This window comes from Dromaius novaehollandiae, chromosome 1 (assembly GCF_036370855.1).
Source record: "Dromaius novaehollandiae isolate bDroNov1 chromosome 1, bDroNov1.hap1, whole genome shotgun sequence".
NCBI lineage: Eukaryota > Metazoa > Chordata > Aves > Casuariiformes > Dromaiidae > Dromaius > Dromaius novaehollandiae.
In genome coordinates this window covers 187,742,639-187,764,916 of record NC_088098.1, presented here as the reverse complement: position 1 = coordinate 187,764,916, position 22,278 = coordinate 187,742,639, and the positions used below count along the sequence as shown (strand labels likewise).

The following is a 22,278-nucleotide window of genomic DNA, read 5'->3' as shown; positions in this document are numbered from 1 at the left end:
TGTGTGCGCTTCAAAGCAAGTATTTTGAATGGTCTTACATGCTTTGAAAACGGTCGCATCACCATTGAAGGAACATCCTGCACTTCAGGTGAAAAGAATTAGCAGTTGAGTTAGCTTCAGAATGTGGATGTATGTATGTACATTGGCCCTCAAGACTGCTTCTAGCACAGCTATGCAGAGGCCACAAATAGCAACAGAGTGGCTCTTCAGCTAATTAAATACCAGTGTTCAGTTTATCACTTAGTGCTGAAGGAAGGCTTTAGCTCCACAACTAATCAACCTACTTAATTAGTCTGAAGTGTTGGTGTATTTTTCCTTGGCCCAGCTCAGTATGTTCTAAGGATAAAGCCTGGCAGTGAATACAGACAGCAGCTTGCTGTGCATTGTGGTTGACTGTCCCATGCATTATTAACACTGAACTATAATCTAGAGAATATTCAGTGGATGGTACTTCAAGGAAAGACCTCTTACAAACAGTGTGAAGGAAGCAGTCTGTATTGGAAGTGGTGGTTCTTTCTGCCCTCCCCTCTGTTGCTTAGTGATAAAGGCTTATGGTATAAGTTTTTATGGGTTGGATAAGAATTGGCAGAATTTGCAGAGGCAATCCCTAGCCCCGTATGATCTATAATCTCATTGCTGAGACTCTGCATCTGGTAACTGTGATAGATGTTCCTGGTAATATAATTCTGCCAGGTATCTTGTGTGGAGCAAGAATGCAAATTGCTCAAGTGAGTTGTTTATCTTAAGTTCAAGCAATTAGTCAGGAGCTCTTTACCGTGGTGGAGCCAAGCCTGTCTGTACCATGCAAAAGGGGAGAGGCAGTATTTGCGCTCCTGAAGTGTGCTGTCTGGCTTTGTACGTGTATTCTGCCAGCTTCAGCCCAGGCTACTCCAGCTACTGGAAGACATAGACTGACTACTAGCTTTTGGGGCAAATGATGGCTTGCAGAGGAACATCCCTTATCAAGACCCTGTTTCCAGTCTGCAATGTAGAACTGCATTCTTAGTGGAGCAGTAGCTCGTCTCTGTATCATGCTCAGCTTCCCCTGAGGTACAACACTCTTATTCTTACAGCTATGGAAAAGTGGTGGGACTGAAACAGTTTTGAGTAAGTGGCCTATTGCATGAGAACAGCTAGTTATGATGGGGCTGAGTCCAGACAGCTCTCCTTGCTCAAACCTTGTCTTCTGCCAGCAGAAGTACTGAGGTAGAGGTAGAAGCTCTTTGCATTTGTAAGTGGTGCTGAGGGCTTTCTTAATTGTGTGGACTAGCTTCTAGATTGCAGGGAGACTGATGCTAGGAACTTATGTTTAGTGGTGACCAGCTTAAATTGCCTGTTGACTTTTATCCATCTTGTGTCTACTTATTTCTGAAGTAAGCTTAGAAGGCAGGAGAAGATACAGTTGCAAGGGTTCTTTCAAATGCTGAATGAACACAACAGTTCTCTGCCCTGGGTAGGCATCTCCACCCTGGGTAGGTTTAAAACAAACACTCATTCCTCCTTTCTTGTAAAGCAGGACACTGATGTAAAAATTGTAAGCCACAAGTGTTCAGCTCTTAGATTTTTCTCCTCGCTCAAAATCAAAATGGGCTCAAAGGCTCATTTAATGCATAGCAGCCTCATATATAGAGACGACCCATTTAAAGCCAAGTAAATATCCTGTTCCCTTTGCCTTGCCTCTGCCATAGCCAGCAAATGAATTACTGGGCTATTTCTAATACTGGAACAGAGCAGAAGTGTTCTGGGCTTGTATTACAACCCTGTGCCAAGTAATATAAATGGAGCAGCAGTGGTGTCAGGTCAGAGCATTCAGTTCAGTGCAGGTACTTCTGATAAGCATTTCCATTTGCTGTGTGTCAAAGCTAGTAGTTTTTCCCCAATGCAGTCTGATAATTGCATTTAAGTGAAGTGGATATACGTACCTTCCCTAACAGGAGTGTATGCACCTGCATGTTTTATGTGAGAGAGAAAAAGACGAAAAAGCAGGTTTAACCCTGTAATTTACTACAGTGCTTTGCAATCACCATTTTAGAACTGTTAGGTAGGAAACACAGCTTGCCCTGCATGGGGAAAAAAATAAAAATTAAAAAAATAAACTCTTTCATGTTTGTTATATGGCATAATTCTAAGTCTCCCAAAATCCTGGGGGGGGGGGGGGGGGAGGGGAGAGAGGGCTTTTTTTCCCCCCATGTTGTTAATCTACACTTGAGAAGGAAATCTTACACAATGTCAACTTTTCCAAACAATAGCCAAACTACAGTTTTGGAGCTAAAAATACCTGCCCCATTTTCCACTCAACATCTAATCGTTGACTGCCCTTCAGCACTGTTTGCTTTCTTAATAAAACTTAGTATTTATATGCACTGCTGCCTTCCTCCTTGAAAGTGACTTTCTTTTACCCTGCTCATGACCAGGAGCAGATTCAGGTGTCAGCAGAGCCCTCTCCACAGTCCATGAAAATTTGCTTTGGAAGTCCATAACCTCAAGGCTTCACAGAAACTTCCCTGACATCTTACAAACTGGTGCCGGACTGCTGGCAAGAAAGGGGCCCCTCAGACTTGCCCTCTTCCAAGGAAAGTGGTGGCTGTGATTCCAGGACAGTGCAAACCTGTGAAAGACTTGTATTAGCTGGGCAGGGGGTTACAGACACTTACCAACTCCACCAGGAGATGGGTGAGGTTGGGGAAATCTCCATTCTTGGCAATGCTCAAAACTCAACTGCACACAGCGCTTGGCTGCCATCTCTAAGTAGGTTCTGCTTTCAGCAAGGAGCAGGACCAGGGAACCACTGGAGGTCCCTTCCCACCTAAATCACGTCCAGCCTAACACAACTATCAGTCCATCAAGCTTGCCTGTTCCCAAGGCAGAAACTCTTGCAAGATGCACAAAGGTGTTTTGCTTCCTTGGCTATCAAAAGCAGGATCCATGGCTCAACCATAGCCCTTTTCCTGGCCCCAGCTGAGATGGTCTGACCTAAACCTACCAGCAGCAGCACAGTGGGATTCTACTTCCAGTTGTCCCTACTGCCCATTTCTGCAGATAAGAGTAAAAGGACAAAACAGTCTGGCACAGTCCAGCCACACTGAGATATCCCCAAATCAGAAAATTATTGCATTATTCCTTGGATTCTAAAATACAGAATTACAGAAAATACTAAAACACAGAAATTATCAGATTGTTCACCAAGAGCCTGAAGAATAAACTCTGCATTTCAAAAGGACGACAGGGGGCAAAAAGCTGCACTGTGAAGTAGGAAGCAATAAATAAAAGCAATGCCTCTGATACAGCAATGTGAGCTAGAGAAACCACTCTGGGAAAGCAGAAAACTGAAGGTGGAGCTTCCCTTCTCCTTTTTCAGCTGCTTCAGAACAGCCTCATGGAGGGGCAGAGGCAGAGCAAGCGCCCAACACTGGTGACTCCAAGCTGCCAGGACACAGCCAAGCCTGTTGGGTCATCTATCAGTGGAAGCACTGAGCAGTTAAGTTAACCACTGCCATTTCCTACATGACAGGCTGGAGATTTTAAGCAACAGGAGCAGCAAAGTAGGAAGCTCATTTGCAGGAATTTTCACTCCTCTCCCCAAAGCCTGAAGTAGGCATTTGGATCTGCTAGGGAAGTGCAACAAAGCGATTTGTGAAGGTGGCGAACATACAGAATGGCAAAAATAGCCCTTCTAGGGCCTGCTGTGTTCAGGAACTTGGAGTATATAAAACCAGATGCCTGTGAAAGAAGAATCCCAACAGCTTTCCAGCCTGACAAAACATGCAACTAGACAATCCCACAGACATTAGCTGGATCCTATTCCTAGGTTAGCTGATAAAATTACCTTTGTGTAATCCAGTCGTCATCTCCAACCCCAAACACCTTGTCCATCATTCACAATTTTAAGCTCTCCAAACAGCATTTTTTTTTAAAATAAACTGTCAGTCACAGGGGTAGTCAGTAAATGGTTTCTACAAATAATATAGTTTAATTGTAACTACAGTAAAGATCTTCTATATACATTATGTTCACTGCTTATGGTATTACAGGTTTGCCATGCATGTTTTATTGCACATATAAATAGTGTACAAAGATTCATGAAGATTCTTTTTTTAGCCGTACAGGTTAAGACTGCATAAAAAAAGCTGTATTACAAAATATTTAGAGCTATTTACAGCCAACTTGAAGCAATTACTGAAAGACATTATCAGGAGAAAAAAAATTTAATTATGAAAAACAAGATCTGTCAAAATAATAATTACAAAGCTTCATGTTGCCATATATACATTGTAAAAAAATACTCAGGAAACCTGCATTTTATCCCTCAAGATGCAGAAATCAATATTCCTATTTTTATACTGAATCTTTGAATGCTTTTAAAATTTGATAAACTCTGAGTTGAAAATGTATTTTCTTTACATTGTTCGTGCTTTTTGACAAAACAGATATTTGTGCAGCTCTGTAAAATATTAAAATACATTTTAATTTAGTGTTAAAGTGCACAGTACATTTTATAGGAAACAGTATACTAGCTGCCAATCAAAAATTACAATTTAAGTCAATGTTCCCTCTACATAACAAAAGCTTTTGCTTTGGTTGAAGTAACTGGATATTCTGTGCATACTGTATGTCTCATTGTCCACAAGACCACTTTTCTCTTCCTAACAAGTTGCTATCAATACATACCAGTACACTGGCAATTTGTGATGTTAAAATGCATAGTCTGCATTCAAACACTGTACTAAAGATTAAAAATCTGCTATTGGAATACTGGTGTTTTTAAATGCAGTGTCTGTGTGAACATGTGTATAACTCTGCCTAGATATGCAGCAGTGACAAGTATGCATCCTTCTTTCAAAAAGTCTTTACACAACCGTTTTCTCCACGTTCTCTTGCTGTTTAATTCTCCCACCGCATTGCCTCACTTGTGTCATAATGCATTTCAAACTCTCCGTGCTTATGTGCAACACTGACCCCTGCCAGCTGGCCTTTTCACCACATGCAACTTTCCTGTCCCGTTTGCTGAAGTTACATCACTAGCTTTTCTCATAAAAGAAAAATGGATGTTCCAGACATTGTGATAATCCCTGTGCTGGAACTTCTTGATCCAAAACATGTGATGTTATAATAATAAATTATGCTTTTAAAAATCTCTTCAAAAATTTTAAGTAATAGTAATAACCACCACCTTTTTTCCTATTGCTGATTTGGGATTAGAGGTCTGATCCTGCAAACATTCACTACAGAACATTGTGCTTAATTCAGTGGGAAACTCCTGGACTCAAGTGAATGATGGAAACTACAAGGAGAAGCACTGCACCCAGCAGGTAGTATCTGGAAGATCAGGTCTTTAAGGCTGCCTTTACCAATTTTAATAATTTTAGCTCTTTTTGAAGGAATCATTGAAGAAAAAAATCAAATTTTTTGGCTACCTGATAAAACTTCTTGTTAATGTTCTTCTTGTACTTTTTCATTATTTGTTCTGTAGTGCTGTAGTCTTTAAAGAAAATCAAGTTACAGTGCAAAATTATATTTCAAGACACATGATCCTAATGCACATCATTCATTTCATTGTGGCAAAAGTTTAATGTCTTGTGCATAGTAAAATAAGTATCAATCAAAAATACTTGTTCACATTTTTTTTTTCAAGTTTACATTTTTTTTTTTTTTTTTAACACCTATATACAAATAAATTGGGTGTGCTCTCAGTTTCAGCCAATTCAGTCTAGTGGAGGGAAAAGTGCTACTGGAATGTAGGAAACTAAGTGGAATGCAGACAAATTTTTACCAATGTTCCACAAATCCAAAAATAAAAAATGTCATCCCAGCTAGCTGTTCTTTTAGTAAAAGCACCTATTTAGTTTACTTTTTATCTTACATATTAGAAAATACAATTTACGGAGATCTAGATCTACTGCACACCAAGTAGAATAAAAAATAACTAAATATTTATATTAAAATAAAGTGTTTAACCACAAAAAAGCAGTAATAAAATACAGTTTCCTAATTTACATTTTTGCATCCAAAGGATGAATAACAACTCACTAATAAATAATATTTATATAAATATTTTATGTCTGAATATTTTTAAAAGGCAATGGCCTGAAGCAACTGCAGAAAAACCTAACATGGTTGAAGTCTGATTTACTCTCCTTCCTCTCCCCCAAAAGGATTGCAATGATTCCTAGTTTAATAATATGAAGGTATCTTGCTGCAAGACAGCTGTACTCCACACAATTTTAAGTGGCAGAGAGGTGGCTGTTTTAGTAAGTACTGTACAAAGTGAGCTATAAAAGCAGTGAAGCGCCAGTTTGCTCTATAAAATGTTCCTGTTTAGATTCTGGTTTGTAGTTTGATGCGCCTTTACAGTCTGAAAGATGATTTTAACACCAGAAGTATAAGAATATTCTTGAAGCACTGTTTTTTTCAATGGAGTTTGAAAAGATGGGCAGTGTTTTGATTCTTTGATGGCACAGTGGAGCTGGTTACAGCAGAAATAGTAGTTTCATGTGAATAAAGCTTGTTTCACTGTGGTTACATCTAGTAATGCTTGAACTGTTATGCTCACTTTTACCAAGCCCTTTTCTTCTAGGATGTGATGTGGTAGGCAGAGCTTCTCCTAGAAAAAACAAACAAAGGAGTAAAGATTAGACTATTCATTACTTACTGCAAAACCTTGCTTTACATGAACACAGTTGAAATACACAGCCCAACAAGCAGGAACCATAAGCTATTTTTAATTTTAAAAAACCTTGTGATTTTGACAGAAGCTCTCTCATTTTGCTCTCATTCTATGAATGAGTTTGAGATCTGTAAATGTTCTGGGCCTCACAGGAAACCACTCTGCTCTACTTTCATTACAGTATACAAACATTGCAACTAAGAGTAAAGGCTAACAAGCACACACTGAAATTTTTACCTATGAAGTGAGGTAACATGGCATTTGCCCCTTGTTACATATGAGTTGGTGTGGGGACAGAAGGCTCAACTTAGTCCAAAAAGTTTTAGCACTGACTTGTAGAAGGGCAGGTCTTGGTTCCCAGGGTATGCACCTTGAAAGTCACCCATTAGCATTTAAAGAAAAGTGTGAATAACGCTGTGCTTTCAATGGATGAAGCATTTCATTCTGAATAATTAGAAACTTATTTTGAAATATCCAGGAATCAACTTTATTCACCATTAGCACGCAGCAGTCATGGCCAGGATGAAACCTATTAGCTGTCCATAGAGGCTGTTGTATCAGAAGACAGTTAGTATCCTCTCAAACAACAGACACTTATCTCCTAGAGGTAACAAGAACCCCCATAGTGTATTATTATAGAAAGGCTTGCTTAGAGGTACCCATCTGCTACGATTGGCTGTATCTTTAAGAAAAAGTTTTCCTTAATGTAGCTGGGGGGATTAATGTTAATAAAATACACAAAATCAGGAAATCAGGCAGCAGGTTTATAATAAACAAATGGAAATAGTGCTTCACACAAACTACAATTAAAACTGAGATTTGTTGCCACAACATGGAAGCCAAAAGTGTAAATGGGATCACAAAAATACACAAATAGAAAAAAAAATCCATCAAATACTATTAAACACAAACATGGATACATTCCATGGCTTATGAAGTCCCTAAACTGCAAATGTCAGAAAGCTTGAATGAGCACCATATACCTGGCCTAACCTTCCTGTTCTTTCCCTAAGCATCTGTATATGAACATAAGCAGACTCAGGATACTGTTTGGTCTTTTTTTTTTTTTTTTTTTTTTTTTTTTAAAGAAAGGGAGGGCTGTTTTGATATTCTCAGTATTGAATCTTTCTTAAGTGTTTGATAAACTTTTAGCTTCTAAAGCTGCTGATGCATTTGAGATTAGGTTTTAATTGCTTGTCTGTATTTTACTGAATGTTATTCTTGCTTTTGTAATGTGAGCAATGTCAACTAAGAGCATCTCATCTTTATATAATGTGTGATACTGTCCCCCTTTGTTACATTTCTGCATATTCATATTAATTATATCTCCAATTTAAACAGTCCTAATCTCTTCAACCTCTTTTCTCATACATTTTCTTCAGCTCTAGCCCCTCCCTAACTTCTCTTTGAACCCTCAAAACTAAACATAATATTCAGTATGATGGAACAGGAACTGGTACATACAAGAACAATTAATAGTTTTTACCATGTTATACACCTGTGCTTAATTCCTTTTATCCACCTCCACTGTCCTCCAGGCCTTGCCCGGTGATTCTCCCCTAGTGGGTCACAGCTCCATCACAAAACTACTAGCATTAAACAGTTGCTCCGGTTCTTCCAATGTTTATAACTTTTTATTTATTAACAAGTATTTCCTTTGTGCTCAAACATCACCGAGCTTTCTTAAATCACTGTGAAGATCCTCACACCCCACTCTAGCCTCAGTGAGAGAAAAATCTGAAAATATTACCAACTCACTTTCCACTCCCTTTCCAAGAAAGCTGAAAACACTAACCAGGGGCCTAACACCGACGTATGAAGCACTCAACTGCTAATACCTAGAGAGGATGAAAACTGATCATTTACTATCACACTGTTTTAGCCAACCTCCAATGCACAACAGTTTGTTATCTCTCACTCCGATGACTTATTTTCCTTAACGGGGAATTCAAACTGGTTTGGCCTGGGCTCCTGACAAAATGGGCCACAAGGGGACCACAGCAGATCAAAACCTCAGTCAAGCTGACAACAGTTATCACAGAGTTAAATCGTATCTAAGAGACAAAGTACCACCGTCTCCTGAAATTGCTAATAAAGTCAGAAAGAGGGTTCCATTTGAGGCCTCCACAAACCATGTCTGTGTTTAGTTTGAGGCAGATTTATTGCAGCCCAGGGCAGAAAACAACCTAAGGTACATAGCCTAGTTAATAGGCTATTTATATAAATATTATATAATAACTTGCAGTTTTTCCTCTCTTAATTAAGAGACCCTAAAAAGTGAGAGCCAAACTTTATTTTAAATTACTGCATCTGATACTGGTAATTATAATTTATCTGTATTTTAAATTTAAATTTTATATTTACTGTTTAAAATATTAAAATATTTATTATGTTACATTTTAAAGGTTTTTTTTTCACTTATGTTTTATTTAAGGTTCATGGCTATAATTCAGAACTCCAAACAAATGCTGTGGACTCCTTTTGCACACATGGACTCAAGAAATGATTTCAGACAGGCAATTTTCAAGGAGTTTGGTTGAGTAGGTCTGCAATAAATGGACAACACATTTCTTTGCAGGGAAGATGGTGCAACATTCTGGTGATTTGCTAAGGGTAGATTTACACTTATAGGCATTGGGTTGAGTTTGCAGATTCTGATTCACATTTACTGACAAACAGGTGTGACAATTTATGAAACAACCTCCTCCTATTCCTACCTGTTACTCTTCATCTCTGTGGGAGCTACTGTCCAGGCAGTGCAAAGGAATATGCCCATTTCGCAGCCATTCCAATGCATCCCCCAAATTTCTACTCCAAACCTACCCTAAACTGATCATTTAAGTTAAGAGACTGGGTTCTGCAGATCATTCTCGTTCATTCTTCTGTGATTGAGATACTGCAGATCTGCAAACTGTCAGAGATGGTTCTCAACTTTTTTCCCCTCTGGAAAAAGGAGTCTTTTCTAGAAAACTATATAAAGAAATTTTAGGGCTTAACACTGTTCATAGGATGCAAACTCCCAAACTGATACCTGACTGATAGCAGAGTAATTACAAATGAAGATAGAGATAGCAATATCAAATGAAAGACAAAAAATATTTCTATCAACTATCAAAAGTCTCTTTCAAATGTGTGATGTTACTGAAAATATTTTGACTACTTAATGTATTAGGATACAGTTCACGTCTAAATATCTCCAAGGTATTCTGATTCTGGTCATTTTGAAAAAAATAAATACTCATGTTATTTGTTGAGATCATAAATGACACACCTGAAATGAGATGTTATTTTCTCCACTCTTTTCTACTCCTTTCCAGTACCCTCACCTGTTTCACAGTTTCAGTGGCAGACAATATGCCGGTATCTCATTAGACTTCCACTCTAGACAAGAGGCATTAAAAACTAAGGCCCATTGAATCAAATATCAGAAAACTAAGTGATGAGTGTTACAAGGCTGTCAGAGACGGACTGAATCCAAAACACCCAGCCTCAAAACAACCTACCTTGCTAGATATGTTTGAGAATATTCTAAATTTTTCTGCTGAGGCCAAATTCACTGCAAAAAAAGAACAGTTGAAGATGTTTCCTTTAGAAAATGGTAAGTTCAAAACTTACCGGTTTTGTAGCACCTTAGAGAATTCAGAGAGCTATTCTTTTATCTGTCATGTTTTCTTACCAGGAATGGACTTTGTATTTTGCAATTTACAAGCACATTTTAACTAAAAGCATAAAGGAGTCCATGCCTCATTTCATATTAGAGCAACCCTATCCAATATACTTTTTCTCCTTTTAGAGAGAATGCATTATCTAATCCTTTTAAATACACTGTAGTAATCCAGTTTGTACAAAACAAACATCTCCCCATATTTACAAGATGCAACCTCAAATAAGGGAAGCTATTTCAGGAGTCCTATAAAAAACCAAACTGTACAACTGTGTTCTTGGAGTCAGAAGTTTTACAGCATGTTATACAGAAGTCTTCTTCATAAATTCTTGAAAAATCCAATTCACAGACTTCTCTTCTTGGAACTTGGCTAATATTTTATAATTCTGCAGTTAAACATGTGGCTACAATGAACTTCCCAGAACTGACAGTGTCCACTGTCATCATCACCATATGATCTACTAAAAAGAACAAACTTCATCTCAGCGCGTCATGAAGCAATTCTCTCGTCTAAGCCCTAATCATCATCTTCAAAGTTTCGGAAATGGATTTCACCAACTCTGACTCAAATACACTTTTCAAATCACAGTTTTAGAATAATACATTTCACTCTTCTCAGAATAAGAAAATCAAGTCCTGCTAAGGCTGGAATCCAGAGCACACTGACAATAGAGTCGGCTTTCTCAACAGCAAATGTTACATTGGGTCAGGCTCCCAGCTCTCTCAGATACTTGCACTCAGCCACTGTCCCTGCAGTGGGGTCCATTTCGTGTGCTCTTTTCCACTCTCTAACCCACAACTGCTATTTTTAAATCTGTGAAAACCACTGACATTTGAGCTGTGAAGATAAAAACCAAAGAGACTTTAAATTTTTTTGTAAAACCTGGCATTTTGAGATAACATACCTGACCAAGAGAACTCGCTCATGACTCAAAGATTTTAAATGATTCAAAAATTTCACACTTCTCATCTTTGAAAAGGTTTCTGTCCCTTTTTCATTAGCATCAAACCCATAAAACTTTAATATAGATATAAATCACCTCTCTGAAATAGAATCCTGTTGAAACCATCACTGAACAAAGGCCAGACAGACAGACAAGAGAATTGGGTACTAATTCCCAAGATCAGTCTAAAAATCTTTGAAAACAACTAGAGAGAAGGGCTGCCAGTCAACTCATAGCAGCATGCATAATTGTCTTCATAAGCTAGAGAATGAAGACCTATATTTTAATGTAATTTTACTCCCTATGAGCACAGACCTAACTACTTGTTAAAGGAAGCCACTTTCTACAGATATACAGCCATTTTGAATGGATAAAGGTATTTTCCAACCCATCGTGGAGCAAGAGAACAAACTCCTTTTGATTAACACACAAACAAACAAAAAACCCAAGCACAATGAGGAGAGAGAAGCCAGGACGCTGAGTCACACGACAACACAACAAGACAGCAAGCAGGCATACCCACAAACACACATGTGCTTGCCAGAACAACTTTCTGGAACAAAATGTCTGATTTAGCTAGTGTGAAAGAAAAACAGGAATATGAAAGGAAGCTAATCCCACAAGGAAACGTGACACTCAGCATATACGCATCTGTTTTCTTTGACATCAGATGCCTTCGAAGCCAAGGCAACTGTTCAAATTGGATTATGCTAGGGAAACAACATGACAAAAAATGCAATAGTTTGTTGTCAAACAAGTAATTGTTGCCATTAAATCATACAGACAAGCAGTGAAATGACTGCAACACATTGTATTTGCAGATGATAACATCAGGATTCAACCATACTTGTTAGCAAAAATATAAATAGAGAAATGAAATTCTACAGTCTGGCAAGAGACAGTCTGTTTCTTCCTCATATTTGTAGAACCTGAGATTTCAGACCTACAGGGAAAAATAAAATATTCAGAAAACAATACTGGAATTTGTAGTACAAATTAAAAAATAAATCCATGTAATGTTCCTCATATAATGCTTGTAGCCAAGTATTTTGAAATGGAAAGTCACTATAGGAAACATCAAGGCCTTATGTTTAAGCAAACATATGTCAAACACACAAACCTTGACTTTTTAGGTAGGTCAAGGCCAAGTTTTCTTCCTGAAGAGCTGAAAAAACTCTAGCAGACATTTACCTTTTCACATATCTAAGGCAATCTGACATCATGTCTTTCTGAATATATTTTCCTTATCCAGTATCACTGATGACATCTGTATGTGTCGAAATGCCCTGGAGTAGCATTTGAAGTACAATGGAAAAGAGCAGAAGATCGAAAAGCGCAGTAATTCTGGCTATGGGTATTTTTCAGTATTTTTTCTTTTAATTTCTCAGGGACAAATTAATGTTTTGTGAAATACACACACGTGACTGAATTTGACAGAACAACAACAACAAAAAAAGACTTCAATACTGCAGCTGCAATTCTGTATTTGTAGATGGAGTTAGTTTGATATCTAAATATGTGCATCTTCTGAGCATCTAATAAATTAAAAATATTTACAAAACTGCATTTGCAGATGGCAGATTCGGGACCCTTTTACAGATTCTGGCCTTGGGCCAGAAAATTTTGAAGTAGACTGTATATTTTGCCAAAATGCCTCACCATTTCACTCTATAGTGCTAAGAAAACAGTGGCCTGAAGCTAAAAGGAAAAAAAAGTTCTAGGAACTTAAGACAGACACACATTAAGGAATAAGAGCAAACATACACCTACAGAGAGAAAATGAATTAAACCAGCATCTTACATGTTAAATTCTGAGGGAGAACAAAGTGAATGAATGAGACAGTGTTTGTATCGTCAAAGTAGGATGGATTAGCACCTGAAAATCTTTTTCTTACTGCTTTTCCTTGCAAATGAAGCCTATGTGGTAGAAATAAAATGGTCCACAAAACCTGCCCTACCATTTTTGCTACTCTTACATGTATGAAAGTGTTTTCATTTTTCATAACAACAGGACTAAAATGTCAAGAATACTTTTTTTTGGTGAAAAAGACAGCTAATTGAAAACAATTTGAAAGAACTTATTAATAACTATGGACAGAAAACTGGACTGAATACCTGTTTGCTCAGGTCTAAATTCAACCCTCACTCAAACTGAATGTAGCCTTTCAGTAAACTTATGCAGAACAAAATGGGATCCAAAAACAGCTTTTGGCTGAAAAAATTTGATAATATATATCTGAAGCAAGAGGCATTTGAAGGGCTATTACATTACATTAGACGATGTGGGCTATCCTGTCCCTGAAAATATTTATATGTTTTTTGGCTCACCAAATAAAACAAAGCCAAACCCTCACCCCAAAATGCCAGTTGCAATCCAGTGCAAACATTTTACCTGCATGTACAATAAATTAAACCATTAAAATTTGTACTTATTACTTTATTAAGATATGGATGAGATGACCTCCACAGGATCAAAAAGCAATTAATATAATGGACACAGTACAAACTGGAAGTAATTTATGAAGAAATTACAGTTTGAAAATTTCTGATGACCATGTTGCCATTGCAATGAAAAAACTAAATGGGGAAAACGCACAGGCGGAACAGATGTAATTCATGTTATCAATAGATGCATGTGTGAGTGAACCACAGGAGAGACTGTTTTTCAACACAGTCTTAACTCAACCATGTGACTGCCTGTGAGGAATAAGTACTAACTGTGTAAAACCGAATGTCCCAATATTGGGATTTCCTAAGAGGTAAAGAACAACCAGTCAGCAGAACTGTTGGTATGCCAAGCATTAGCTCCACAGGAATGACAGTACAGACAATGGCCTCTGAACTGATCAAGGAAACACCGAGGAGGTTAATTAGCTGCATACACATTTGAGTCCCCACCTCCCCATGTGGTGCGAGAACTCTTAGCTTCAGAGAGGGGCAGACAGGCATTTTTCACATTTCCATTATGTTTGAAATATATCTTGAGAAACATTATTATATTCAGAATTAAAGAAATGTAAGGATCTTTTTGTTTGTTTACTGTTCCTTTGCCTGTAAGATTTAAGTATATTTGGAAGTGTTATCAACAACAATCAGGAAAAAATAACTGATAAGCTTAACGTATGGTAAGACCATAGTTGTATGAAGTAAGTATGGTGGTCTTTCAGGCTGGTTCAAGATGGTTTCAGCTCCACAACTACAAGGAAGTGCTTATAATATTCTTTAAATACTGTATTTTGCTATAGTTAAGAATAATGAGAAAATTTACTCTAAGTTTGCATGGTAAACATCTGTGAACTGAACTTCCTTTGGACAAGTTTGAGTGTTATGTATCACTATTACCGGGATATATTCAATTGGTCTACATTGGTACACCTCTAAAATGATAATTCAGTTTCTAACCCACTATCTAGTCTGATAAAACATTAAAAAACACTGAAGACATGAACTTCCATTTCTGCACAGTAGAAATGCAAAAATTACTGCTCTATTACTTTCTGCACCTCCCTCCCAAACCTACTGGTTGCCATGGGCAGTCACACACAATATTAGACAATGACAGAGATACAGATTACAAAACGGTGGCAACAACTTCAGCCACTTGATTTTCTTATTTCAAAATGTTAAAGTTATACAAATTACAGATGGATAGGTACTATGCAAGACATACACAATGCAAGAAGGCTATGGCAGAAGACCTGTTTACCTCTTCTGGGAGCATGAGTAAAATCCCAGCCTTACATAAGATACTACCTTTGTCTCAAATCTGTACACTGGATTATAAAGAATCATACATTAACAGATTCTCAACTGATTCAAGATTTATGTCATTTGGAAAGCAACACTGTTAAAACAAGACAACCACTTTTGAAAGTGGAAGCTTAAAAATTAAGTTCAGACTGACTATGCAGGTGTCCTCTACTGGAATCACTGAAATTACACGCACAGTTAAAAGACTGGCCTATGCAGTAGGAGGGCACATGTCCATAGCTATGTGCCCAAATAACAGGCACAGCTCCCTCAAATATATAGAATCTAGAAGCACTAATTGAACTTAAGCCTAGCCACAAAAGACACTCTTGACAGTAGGATCAATTATACGTATGCACTGGGAGCTGACAGACACTCAAGCTTTTAGAAAGTCAGATTTATCCATTGTCTGAAAGTAATATTTCCATCTTAAAATACACATCTAATTACACACATCATCCTTTAAAAACAAAAACAAAAAACAAAGTCCACAGAAACTGGGACCAGAACTGCATTTAGAAGTCGTTTAATCACCTTTTACAAATATCTGTGGAATGTGGATATTTATAGGGTAGCACTAAACTATAACCGTATTACCAGAATAACAATGCACAAGCTTTTATGATAAGTATCCTCTAAAAATCTGTAACTAATTTTTGGATATAACAGCCAGTGACAAATGAATGTATTTATTTCACAGGCACGACACTGAGGTCCTTTGGTGAGCTAGCCAGATACTGAACTAAAAATTCAGCCAATAGTACCTAGTCTGACATTGCAAATGACAGTATGGGTTTACATTTGAGTTTTTATAGCTTTCAATTCTCAACTTTCCTATAATCACTCTTCATTTGCAGATTTCAAGTTGATAAGAATAAAACTAAAAATTGTCCTATTCAAGAAGAGAAATAAAGAGGTCATTCAGTCCAGTGCTCTAACCATAGGTCAAGTCAAAATATACCGAAATGCTTCCTGACTTATTTTTGTCTAATCTATTGTTTAAAGCCTGCGATGGTGAAGTAACTAAAGCCTATACAATCTATTTCCCTAGCTCCCTCTTCTTTATTACATTTGTTACACAAGCAAACACATTACCCGCATTTTCCACAGATGATGAAACAGAGACAAGATAGTGACGTGACTTGCTTGACGTCACACGTAAGAACAGCAGATACAAGAATCTACCAGTTCATTCTCAAACTATTTTATTATATAACATGATCTTTATTCTGAAATATTCTAAAGCCCCTTGCATATCATGAGTTTCACATACCCAGCACTAATTTACAGTCATCTCTGGGGTGTAACACAGCAAGTATTTAAAAGCAGTTCAACGCTGCTTTGTGTAACAGAAGAAAAAGATTATTCTATGCAACCCGAAGGAACAGGTTCAACTGCCCCAGGATGCAATTTAATCAGAACAGTAGAGATAACCAACAATCTCTAAAGATACAGTACTCTTATTAATCTAAAGGATTAAAAAATATAGTAATTTGAAAGATAGTTGTCTAAGTGCTCTTAACACAAAGTACGTTGAGATAACTGGCACCAACTCAGATAATACTATCTGTTGAACTGCCACCTCCATTCCTTCAATACCTGCATGATTCTAGGTTTTTCACACAAAGAAAGAAGCTCAGTTCTATTTAGTTTGTGACACACAGCTAGCCTACCCAAAAGTGGGATAAGAGTCGCCTCACTGCTTTAACATATTTAGCATGTAATCTAGGCAACAAAGAAAACAAACTATGAATATAGATGTACATAAGTTTTTCAACTACAGCTGGAGTGGGAGAGGAGATGGGACTTGCCTTCAGACCAGTTCAAGATGCTACTGCTTCTCTCCCCTATTCAAGAGATTAATAAAGATATTACACAGAAGGGAAGCAAGGGGGAAGGGAGAAGTTTAAGACAAAGGAAGGAAATTAAGTACCTGTAATTTGTCAGAGATAAAGCAGAAAGTTTGTGTGCGCATGCGAACAGGTTATGCTGTTAGCACATTCCAGTGATAAGTTATATACATCAAGACTATAAAAAGTATGTGGAAAAGACAAAAGCCTATTAGATCCCAGGAGCGAAAGGTAGAAGTTGATTGTGGGGTTTTCTCCCCGAGGGCGAGCAGAGTGTCAACAGTCTTTCGAATGTGACGAATATCCGACTGCAGGATGTCATACGGAGAGCAGAGGTCAGCCTATCCCGAAGGGCAGCCATTAGAACAGAAAAAAACAGTGCATAAAATTAAAAATACAAAAATATAAAGAGTTAGATAAATAAAGTATCACAATATTCTAGCTTAAATATGTAGGAATAGTTTCTTTCTAGTATTGTTTTAGTCACTAGACAAACCAGCTTCCTTTTGTTTCCTTTAAATACTAAAACTATCATAAAATATCAGAATGTTAAATAAAAGAACTCGGTCCTTCACATCTTTCCAAAATTATGCCCAGATCCACAAGGGTGAGGAGGTGTATGTAATCGACTTACTTCAGTGAGATCTGCACACCTTTGTCCATCTGGGCCTTATTCTTATTCAAATGGAACCACTTGTAAAATCAAATTCATACAATAGCAAACAGTGGGTTAGAAAGCTGTTAAGAGCACAAGCAGCAGCAGTATGAAGTCTCAGGAAAAACTACTTAAAGAAACTCAGAAGCATGTAAAATTCTCTAACGTAACATATAACCCAAAACCTGCCACTCAAATATCATCTTAAATGATACCCTGAGATAGGAACTGAAAGAGTCAATGGCTGGCTATAGTTAATATTAATAAAATTTCTAAATTGAAGAAGTTGACACTAGAATTCCTTAGTTAACATTTTAAAAGTTATTAGCAGCTTAGGTTCCTATATTAACTTTTCAGAAAATATCAATGACTTCATGAAGCAATTCAGACTAGATACACAAAATAGTGATATGAAAAATTACCAATACGCACGCACGATATTTAATTTTAAAATCAAACCAAACAAAAACTAATACTTAAAAAATGCAGCAACCTAAGATATTACTCCATCTAATATTATAAATAAGGGTTCACTATCAATGCAGGAGATCAATATTTATGAAATAAAAATTATACAAAGTAGGAAAGATTCCCCATGACAATAAATTAAGGCAGACATGGAAGTTCAGATGTCTACTTCCTATTGCTAAGAAGTTTCAAGGTCCAGTTCACAATAAATTAACCTTTAAAAATATTTAAAAAGCTCTTCTATCCTGAAAAGTGACTGATGAAACTGGAAGAGAGTTCTATCATTCATACACAAAGAAAAAGTGACTTTTTTTTTTTTTTTTTTTTTTTTACCATTCTTGGTTCTAGCTTTAACAGGACTTTAAAGCAACAATATTTTAGTTTTATTACTTAAGCCAGCAGATATGACATGAACATGGAGCAGAAAAAAACCCTGCTTCACCTCAGCACTGCTATTTTTACAGTCATTTTTCAGATTTTTTTCAACACAAAATTCTAGTGTGTTATGAACTTCAGTGCAATTGTATACGGCTTTTTTTAAATGATGAAAACTCATAGACCTAATAAAACATGCTAATCTTGTTTAAAATCTGAATAGGACTACCATGAGATTTTCTTTTTAAAAAGAAAATCTGCATCTACAAGTTGCTTGCCAAAGAAACTAATTTCAGGGCAAGCAAATGTTAACATTCAGAACTTACTATGCACTATGTAATATACTGCACTTCCACTAATGACACTAATAAACCTAATACAAACTGCATTAATTTTAAAATGGCATACAAAAGACTTTTCACACTTGTCACAAATATATCCCCAAAGAAATATCTAAGATACACTGAACTTAAACTTATATAAATATTTCACAAAACTTTAAAACAAGGGTATTTTTCCTGATAATAAAAGAAAAGCCCTAAAACCAGACACTATTGCAGTCAAATGGAGAAGGAAGTAATTTTTGGAGTTAGAGAATGGTAACTTCAGCTGGTAATAGGTTTAATTTTTACAGAGGGTGAGGAATTTGCTAACCAGATACTAGCATACTAAGCAGTCTCCAGAGAAGCCAAAGCATACAAAAACAGCCAACACATAGGACAGAAACTGCCATGCTGTGCTTCAGCAAAACCAGAGGAAGCCTAAGGAATTTCTGACTTTTTGCTTATTTTTGTGTGTTCTGCAGCAATAGAAAACTTGCTGTCATGTTCTCATCTTATTAGGTAAAATGTTTACATTATATGTATTTTAAACTTCTGCAATGGAACCCAAGATAATTTTAAGCTTTTCAGTAGTGGTAGAACATTTCCACTTAAGTTACCAGAATTTTCCAGATGCTGTGAAATGAAAATACCAAACTGAACACATGACATAGCAAAACAGTGAAAAATTGCACAAATAGTTACCCTAGCACTAAATAAACCTTGAAAAGCCTCCAAAAGAGGAAAAAAAAAAACCCCAACCAAGCACTGCCCTTCTCATTTCAGAGACTGCAATTATTAGTAATAAGAACTAAAAATACACATATACTTACTCATTACATTTATGGACTTTTCACAAATGACTATGAAGCTACATGATTAAATAAATAGTACAGCTGCCAAAATCACGTGTGCAGAATAAACACATACAGCAAGACAGAAGGGGAACAACGAAAGCGTCACCAGCTGTTTGTGCGCACAAACCACTCGCCTTCTGCATGCACCTGCAGCGACTGCAAAAGCAGAGGTGCAGATTTCAAGACCACCCCACCTAATTTTCTGCCCCTAATAATAAAGAGTCCCGGTAAGTTTGCAATACTGCATGAACAAATGAAGTCTGAAGTGCACATGCACTGTGTACAAAACACAAGTGAAAGGAACCTCAGAATTACAATTTAAATACTACAATTGACAGCACACTGAACGACTCTCTCCATAGGGTAGGCCAAAGAGTGTACATCACTGAGCACGGAAAAAAAGGGTGGAGAAGGGCGTCATACCTGATAAAACTCATTGCAACTTCATGGAAGTCTCATGATGCAGCTATGGAGGAGTAACTCATTATGTGAACTGATCAGAAAACAAGCATAAGTGGCAATGAAAATACACCTTGCATTAAACTGAGGAACAAAATTAGTAGCTGAATAACTAATAGCTGGGTAGAAGCTAAAGTACTTCACGTGACACACTCTGCTTGGTTGCTTCTTTTACTATGTTCTCTCAGTTTTAGCACCACAAAGAGCCTCCTGGTTTTTTTGTTTGTTTTTATTTTACTTAATGGCAATTCCTACATTAACACAAGCCATACTGGGCTTGTGAATAATTTTTGCCTGACACTGCAACATATTGGAATTGGCTTTCAAAGAAGGTGGTGAGATGCAGTAATAGCTACCATTTGCAGCTATTTAGCAGCTAAGCTACAATTTGCAGCTGCTTAGTTGCAGCTAAGCCTTCGTAACCTGAACCTTCATAAGGTGATTTGAGATCAAGGAAGCCATTTCTTATCATTGTTCCTTCCTCTTTTAAGTATGTGTACTGTGAGTAGCTGACTGAAAATTCGAGAGACATGGCATTTCCACCTGAGAAATAACTGAATGTCCCACTCAACCCTATTCCACCACCGCTGACACACTGGATGGAACACAGAACCCTGCAAAACCTGCTGAAACAACTGGCTGCAAAACAGTTCATGTTATCACTACCTGTTACCAACATAAATTACCATTTGAATATTAATCATGATGGCTTATGTCCATCTTTGTTTCAAGCTATATGAAGATTGACAAGCATTAGGCGTGTGTATATTTTGGGAAGGTCTGTCTTTTTTGTTTATTTATTTATTTTTAAAGAACTCCAATTTCTCTGATCTGAAGTGGCCCCGTATCTGGAAGATTAAAGGACCAAAAGATGCTCAAGTATCTAAACTCCTAAGTTATTATATTAGGGTAAATTTCAGAGCATAAGAATTAATGTATGCCTTTTTACAAAGATTACTGCTGCTTTTGGCTCATAAACATTGAAAATACTTTATTGAATTTCTTCTTTTTGACAAGATGTTCATAAGGTCCTATTTCTGATATATTGTATTTGTTCACTAATTGGGAACTGGAAGAAACATAGACTGAAACTTGTAAAACTTTTGCCTTTCAAATCACACTTTGCATTTACAGCTTTCTTTTCATTTTTCTAAATCTCACCAATATAATTCAGTGAATAGGTGGTTCAGAACATTTTTCAGTAGAACTGCAAGTAATTTTACTCCAGTTAAAAATGTTATGCTCATGTCTGCCACTTGCAATAAAATAATATTCAGCCCACCGCAAACCAGTGGATTTTTTTTCCTTTTGACAGAAATTATACTGGAAGTATATAAGAAAAATTGCTGTTGCATGGATTACCAAGAATAACAACTGCCAAGAATAAAAGCTAAAGCTTCACTAAACTAGTGATATGTGGGTTAAAAGGGAAAAGCATACTGCTTTTCCACTAGTATGAATACTAATTCTAATGTGGCAGGTGCTAAAAATGGCACTGTGTTTTCAGAACATGTATGAACCATTAGTTGAGTTTCTTCTTATGATAAGGAAATGTATACAAATATTATCGTCTTTCATTACATTGTTGCTAGCTTTATGAAAGAGCAGCTGAGACCAAAATACTTCCATAATGTCATATACAGACTCATAAAATAACAATTCAGACACTCCTGATCATTTTTAATAGACCTGAGATGTCACTAAGAAATATAAAACTGCATTAGAACTGGTACATTTGACACTTCGGGGACCACACTTCCACACAAGGAGGAACAAAAGTCAAAAAGTAGCTTTATTTTTTTAAACCTCCAAAGTGATGAGCGGGTGGGTGCACTATAGGTGGTTTGGGTAAGCCAAGATAGTTAAGATGTTGGTAATGGGATCATATGAAATCAACAACCTACTTCAGTGAACAGCACCAGCCAAGTATCGCATTTCATTCTGAAAAATGCAGAAAGATAGGCACCCATACTTACTGCACACTTATTCCCACTTACTTATTTAATCTGTACCAGCTAAATATTAGGACTGCTTGTCATTCTGTAGCTATTATAGAGGAAATCAGGCAAATTCACAGTTTTTAGTTAATAGTGTAAAACAAAATCTTCTTTTGTACTTTTGTAAGCGATAAAGGTTGTATCTTTTCTATCTCATACCTTCTTAGTGGGCACTGCAAAGACATTTTTGGAATCTTCAGGCTTTCAGATGTTTATCCACCATGACCCACCTTCTTACAATAGGCAAAAATTTTGTTTTGTCTCAAAAAGATACA

General features: G+C 36.9%; 1 protein-coding gene across 3 annotated transcripts in view; it reads right to left on the bottom strand.

The window, feature by feature from the left end:
- Nucleotides 1–3,947: 3,947 nt before the first annotated feature.
- The window catches only part of LRCH1 (leucine rich repeats and calponin homology domain containing 1), a 141,617-nt gene continuing 123,286 nt past the window's right edge, over nucleotides 3,948–22,278 (bottom strand). For 2 of the 3 annotated variants that reach the window (XM_064504849.1, XM_064504851.1), the window contains exon 19: nucleotides 3,948–6,601. In XM_064504849.1, the coding sequence (XP_064360919.1) occupies nucleotides 6,488–6,601 (114 nt within the window). In that variant the 3' untranslated portion in view covers nucleotides 3,948–6,487. Of the gene's footprint in view, nucleotides 6,602–16,998; nucleotides 17,214–22,278 lie in introns of those variants that run through there. The other variant, XM_064504850.1, reaches the window with a different exon arrangement.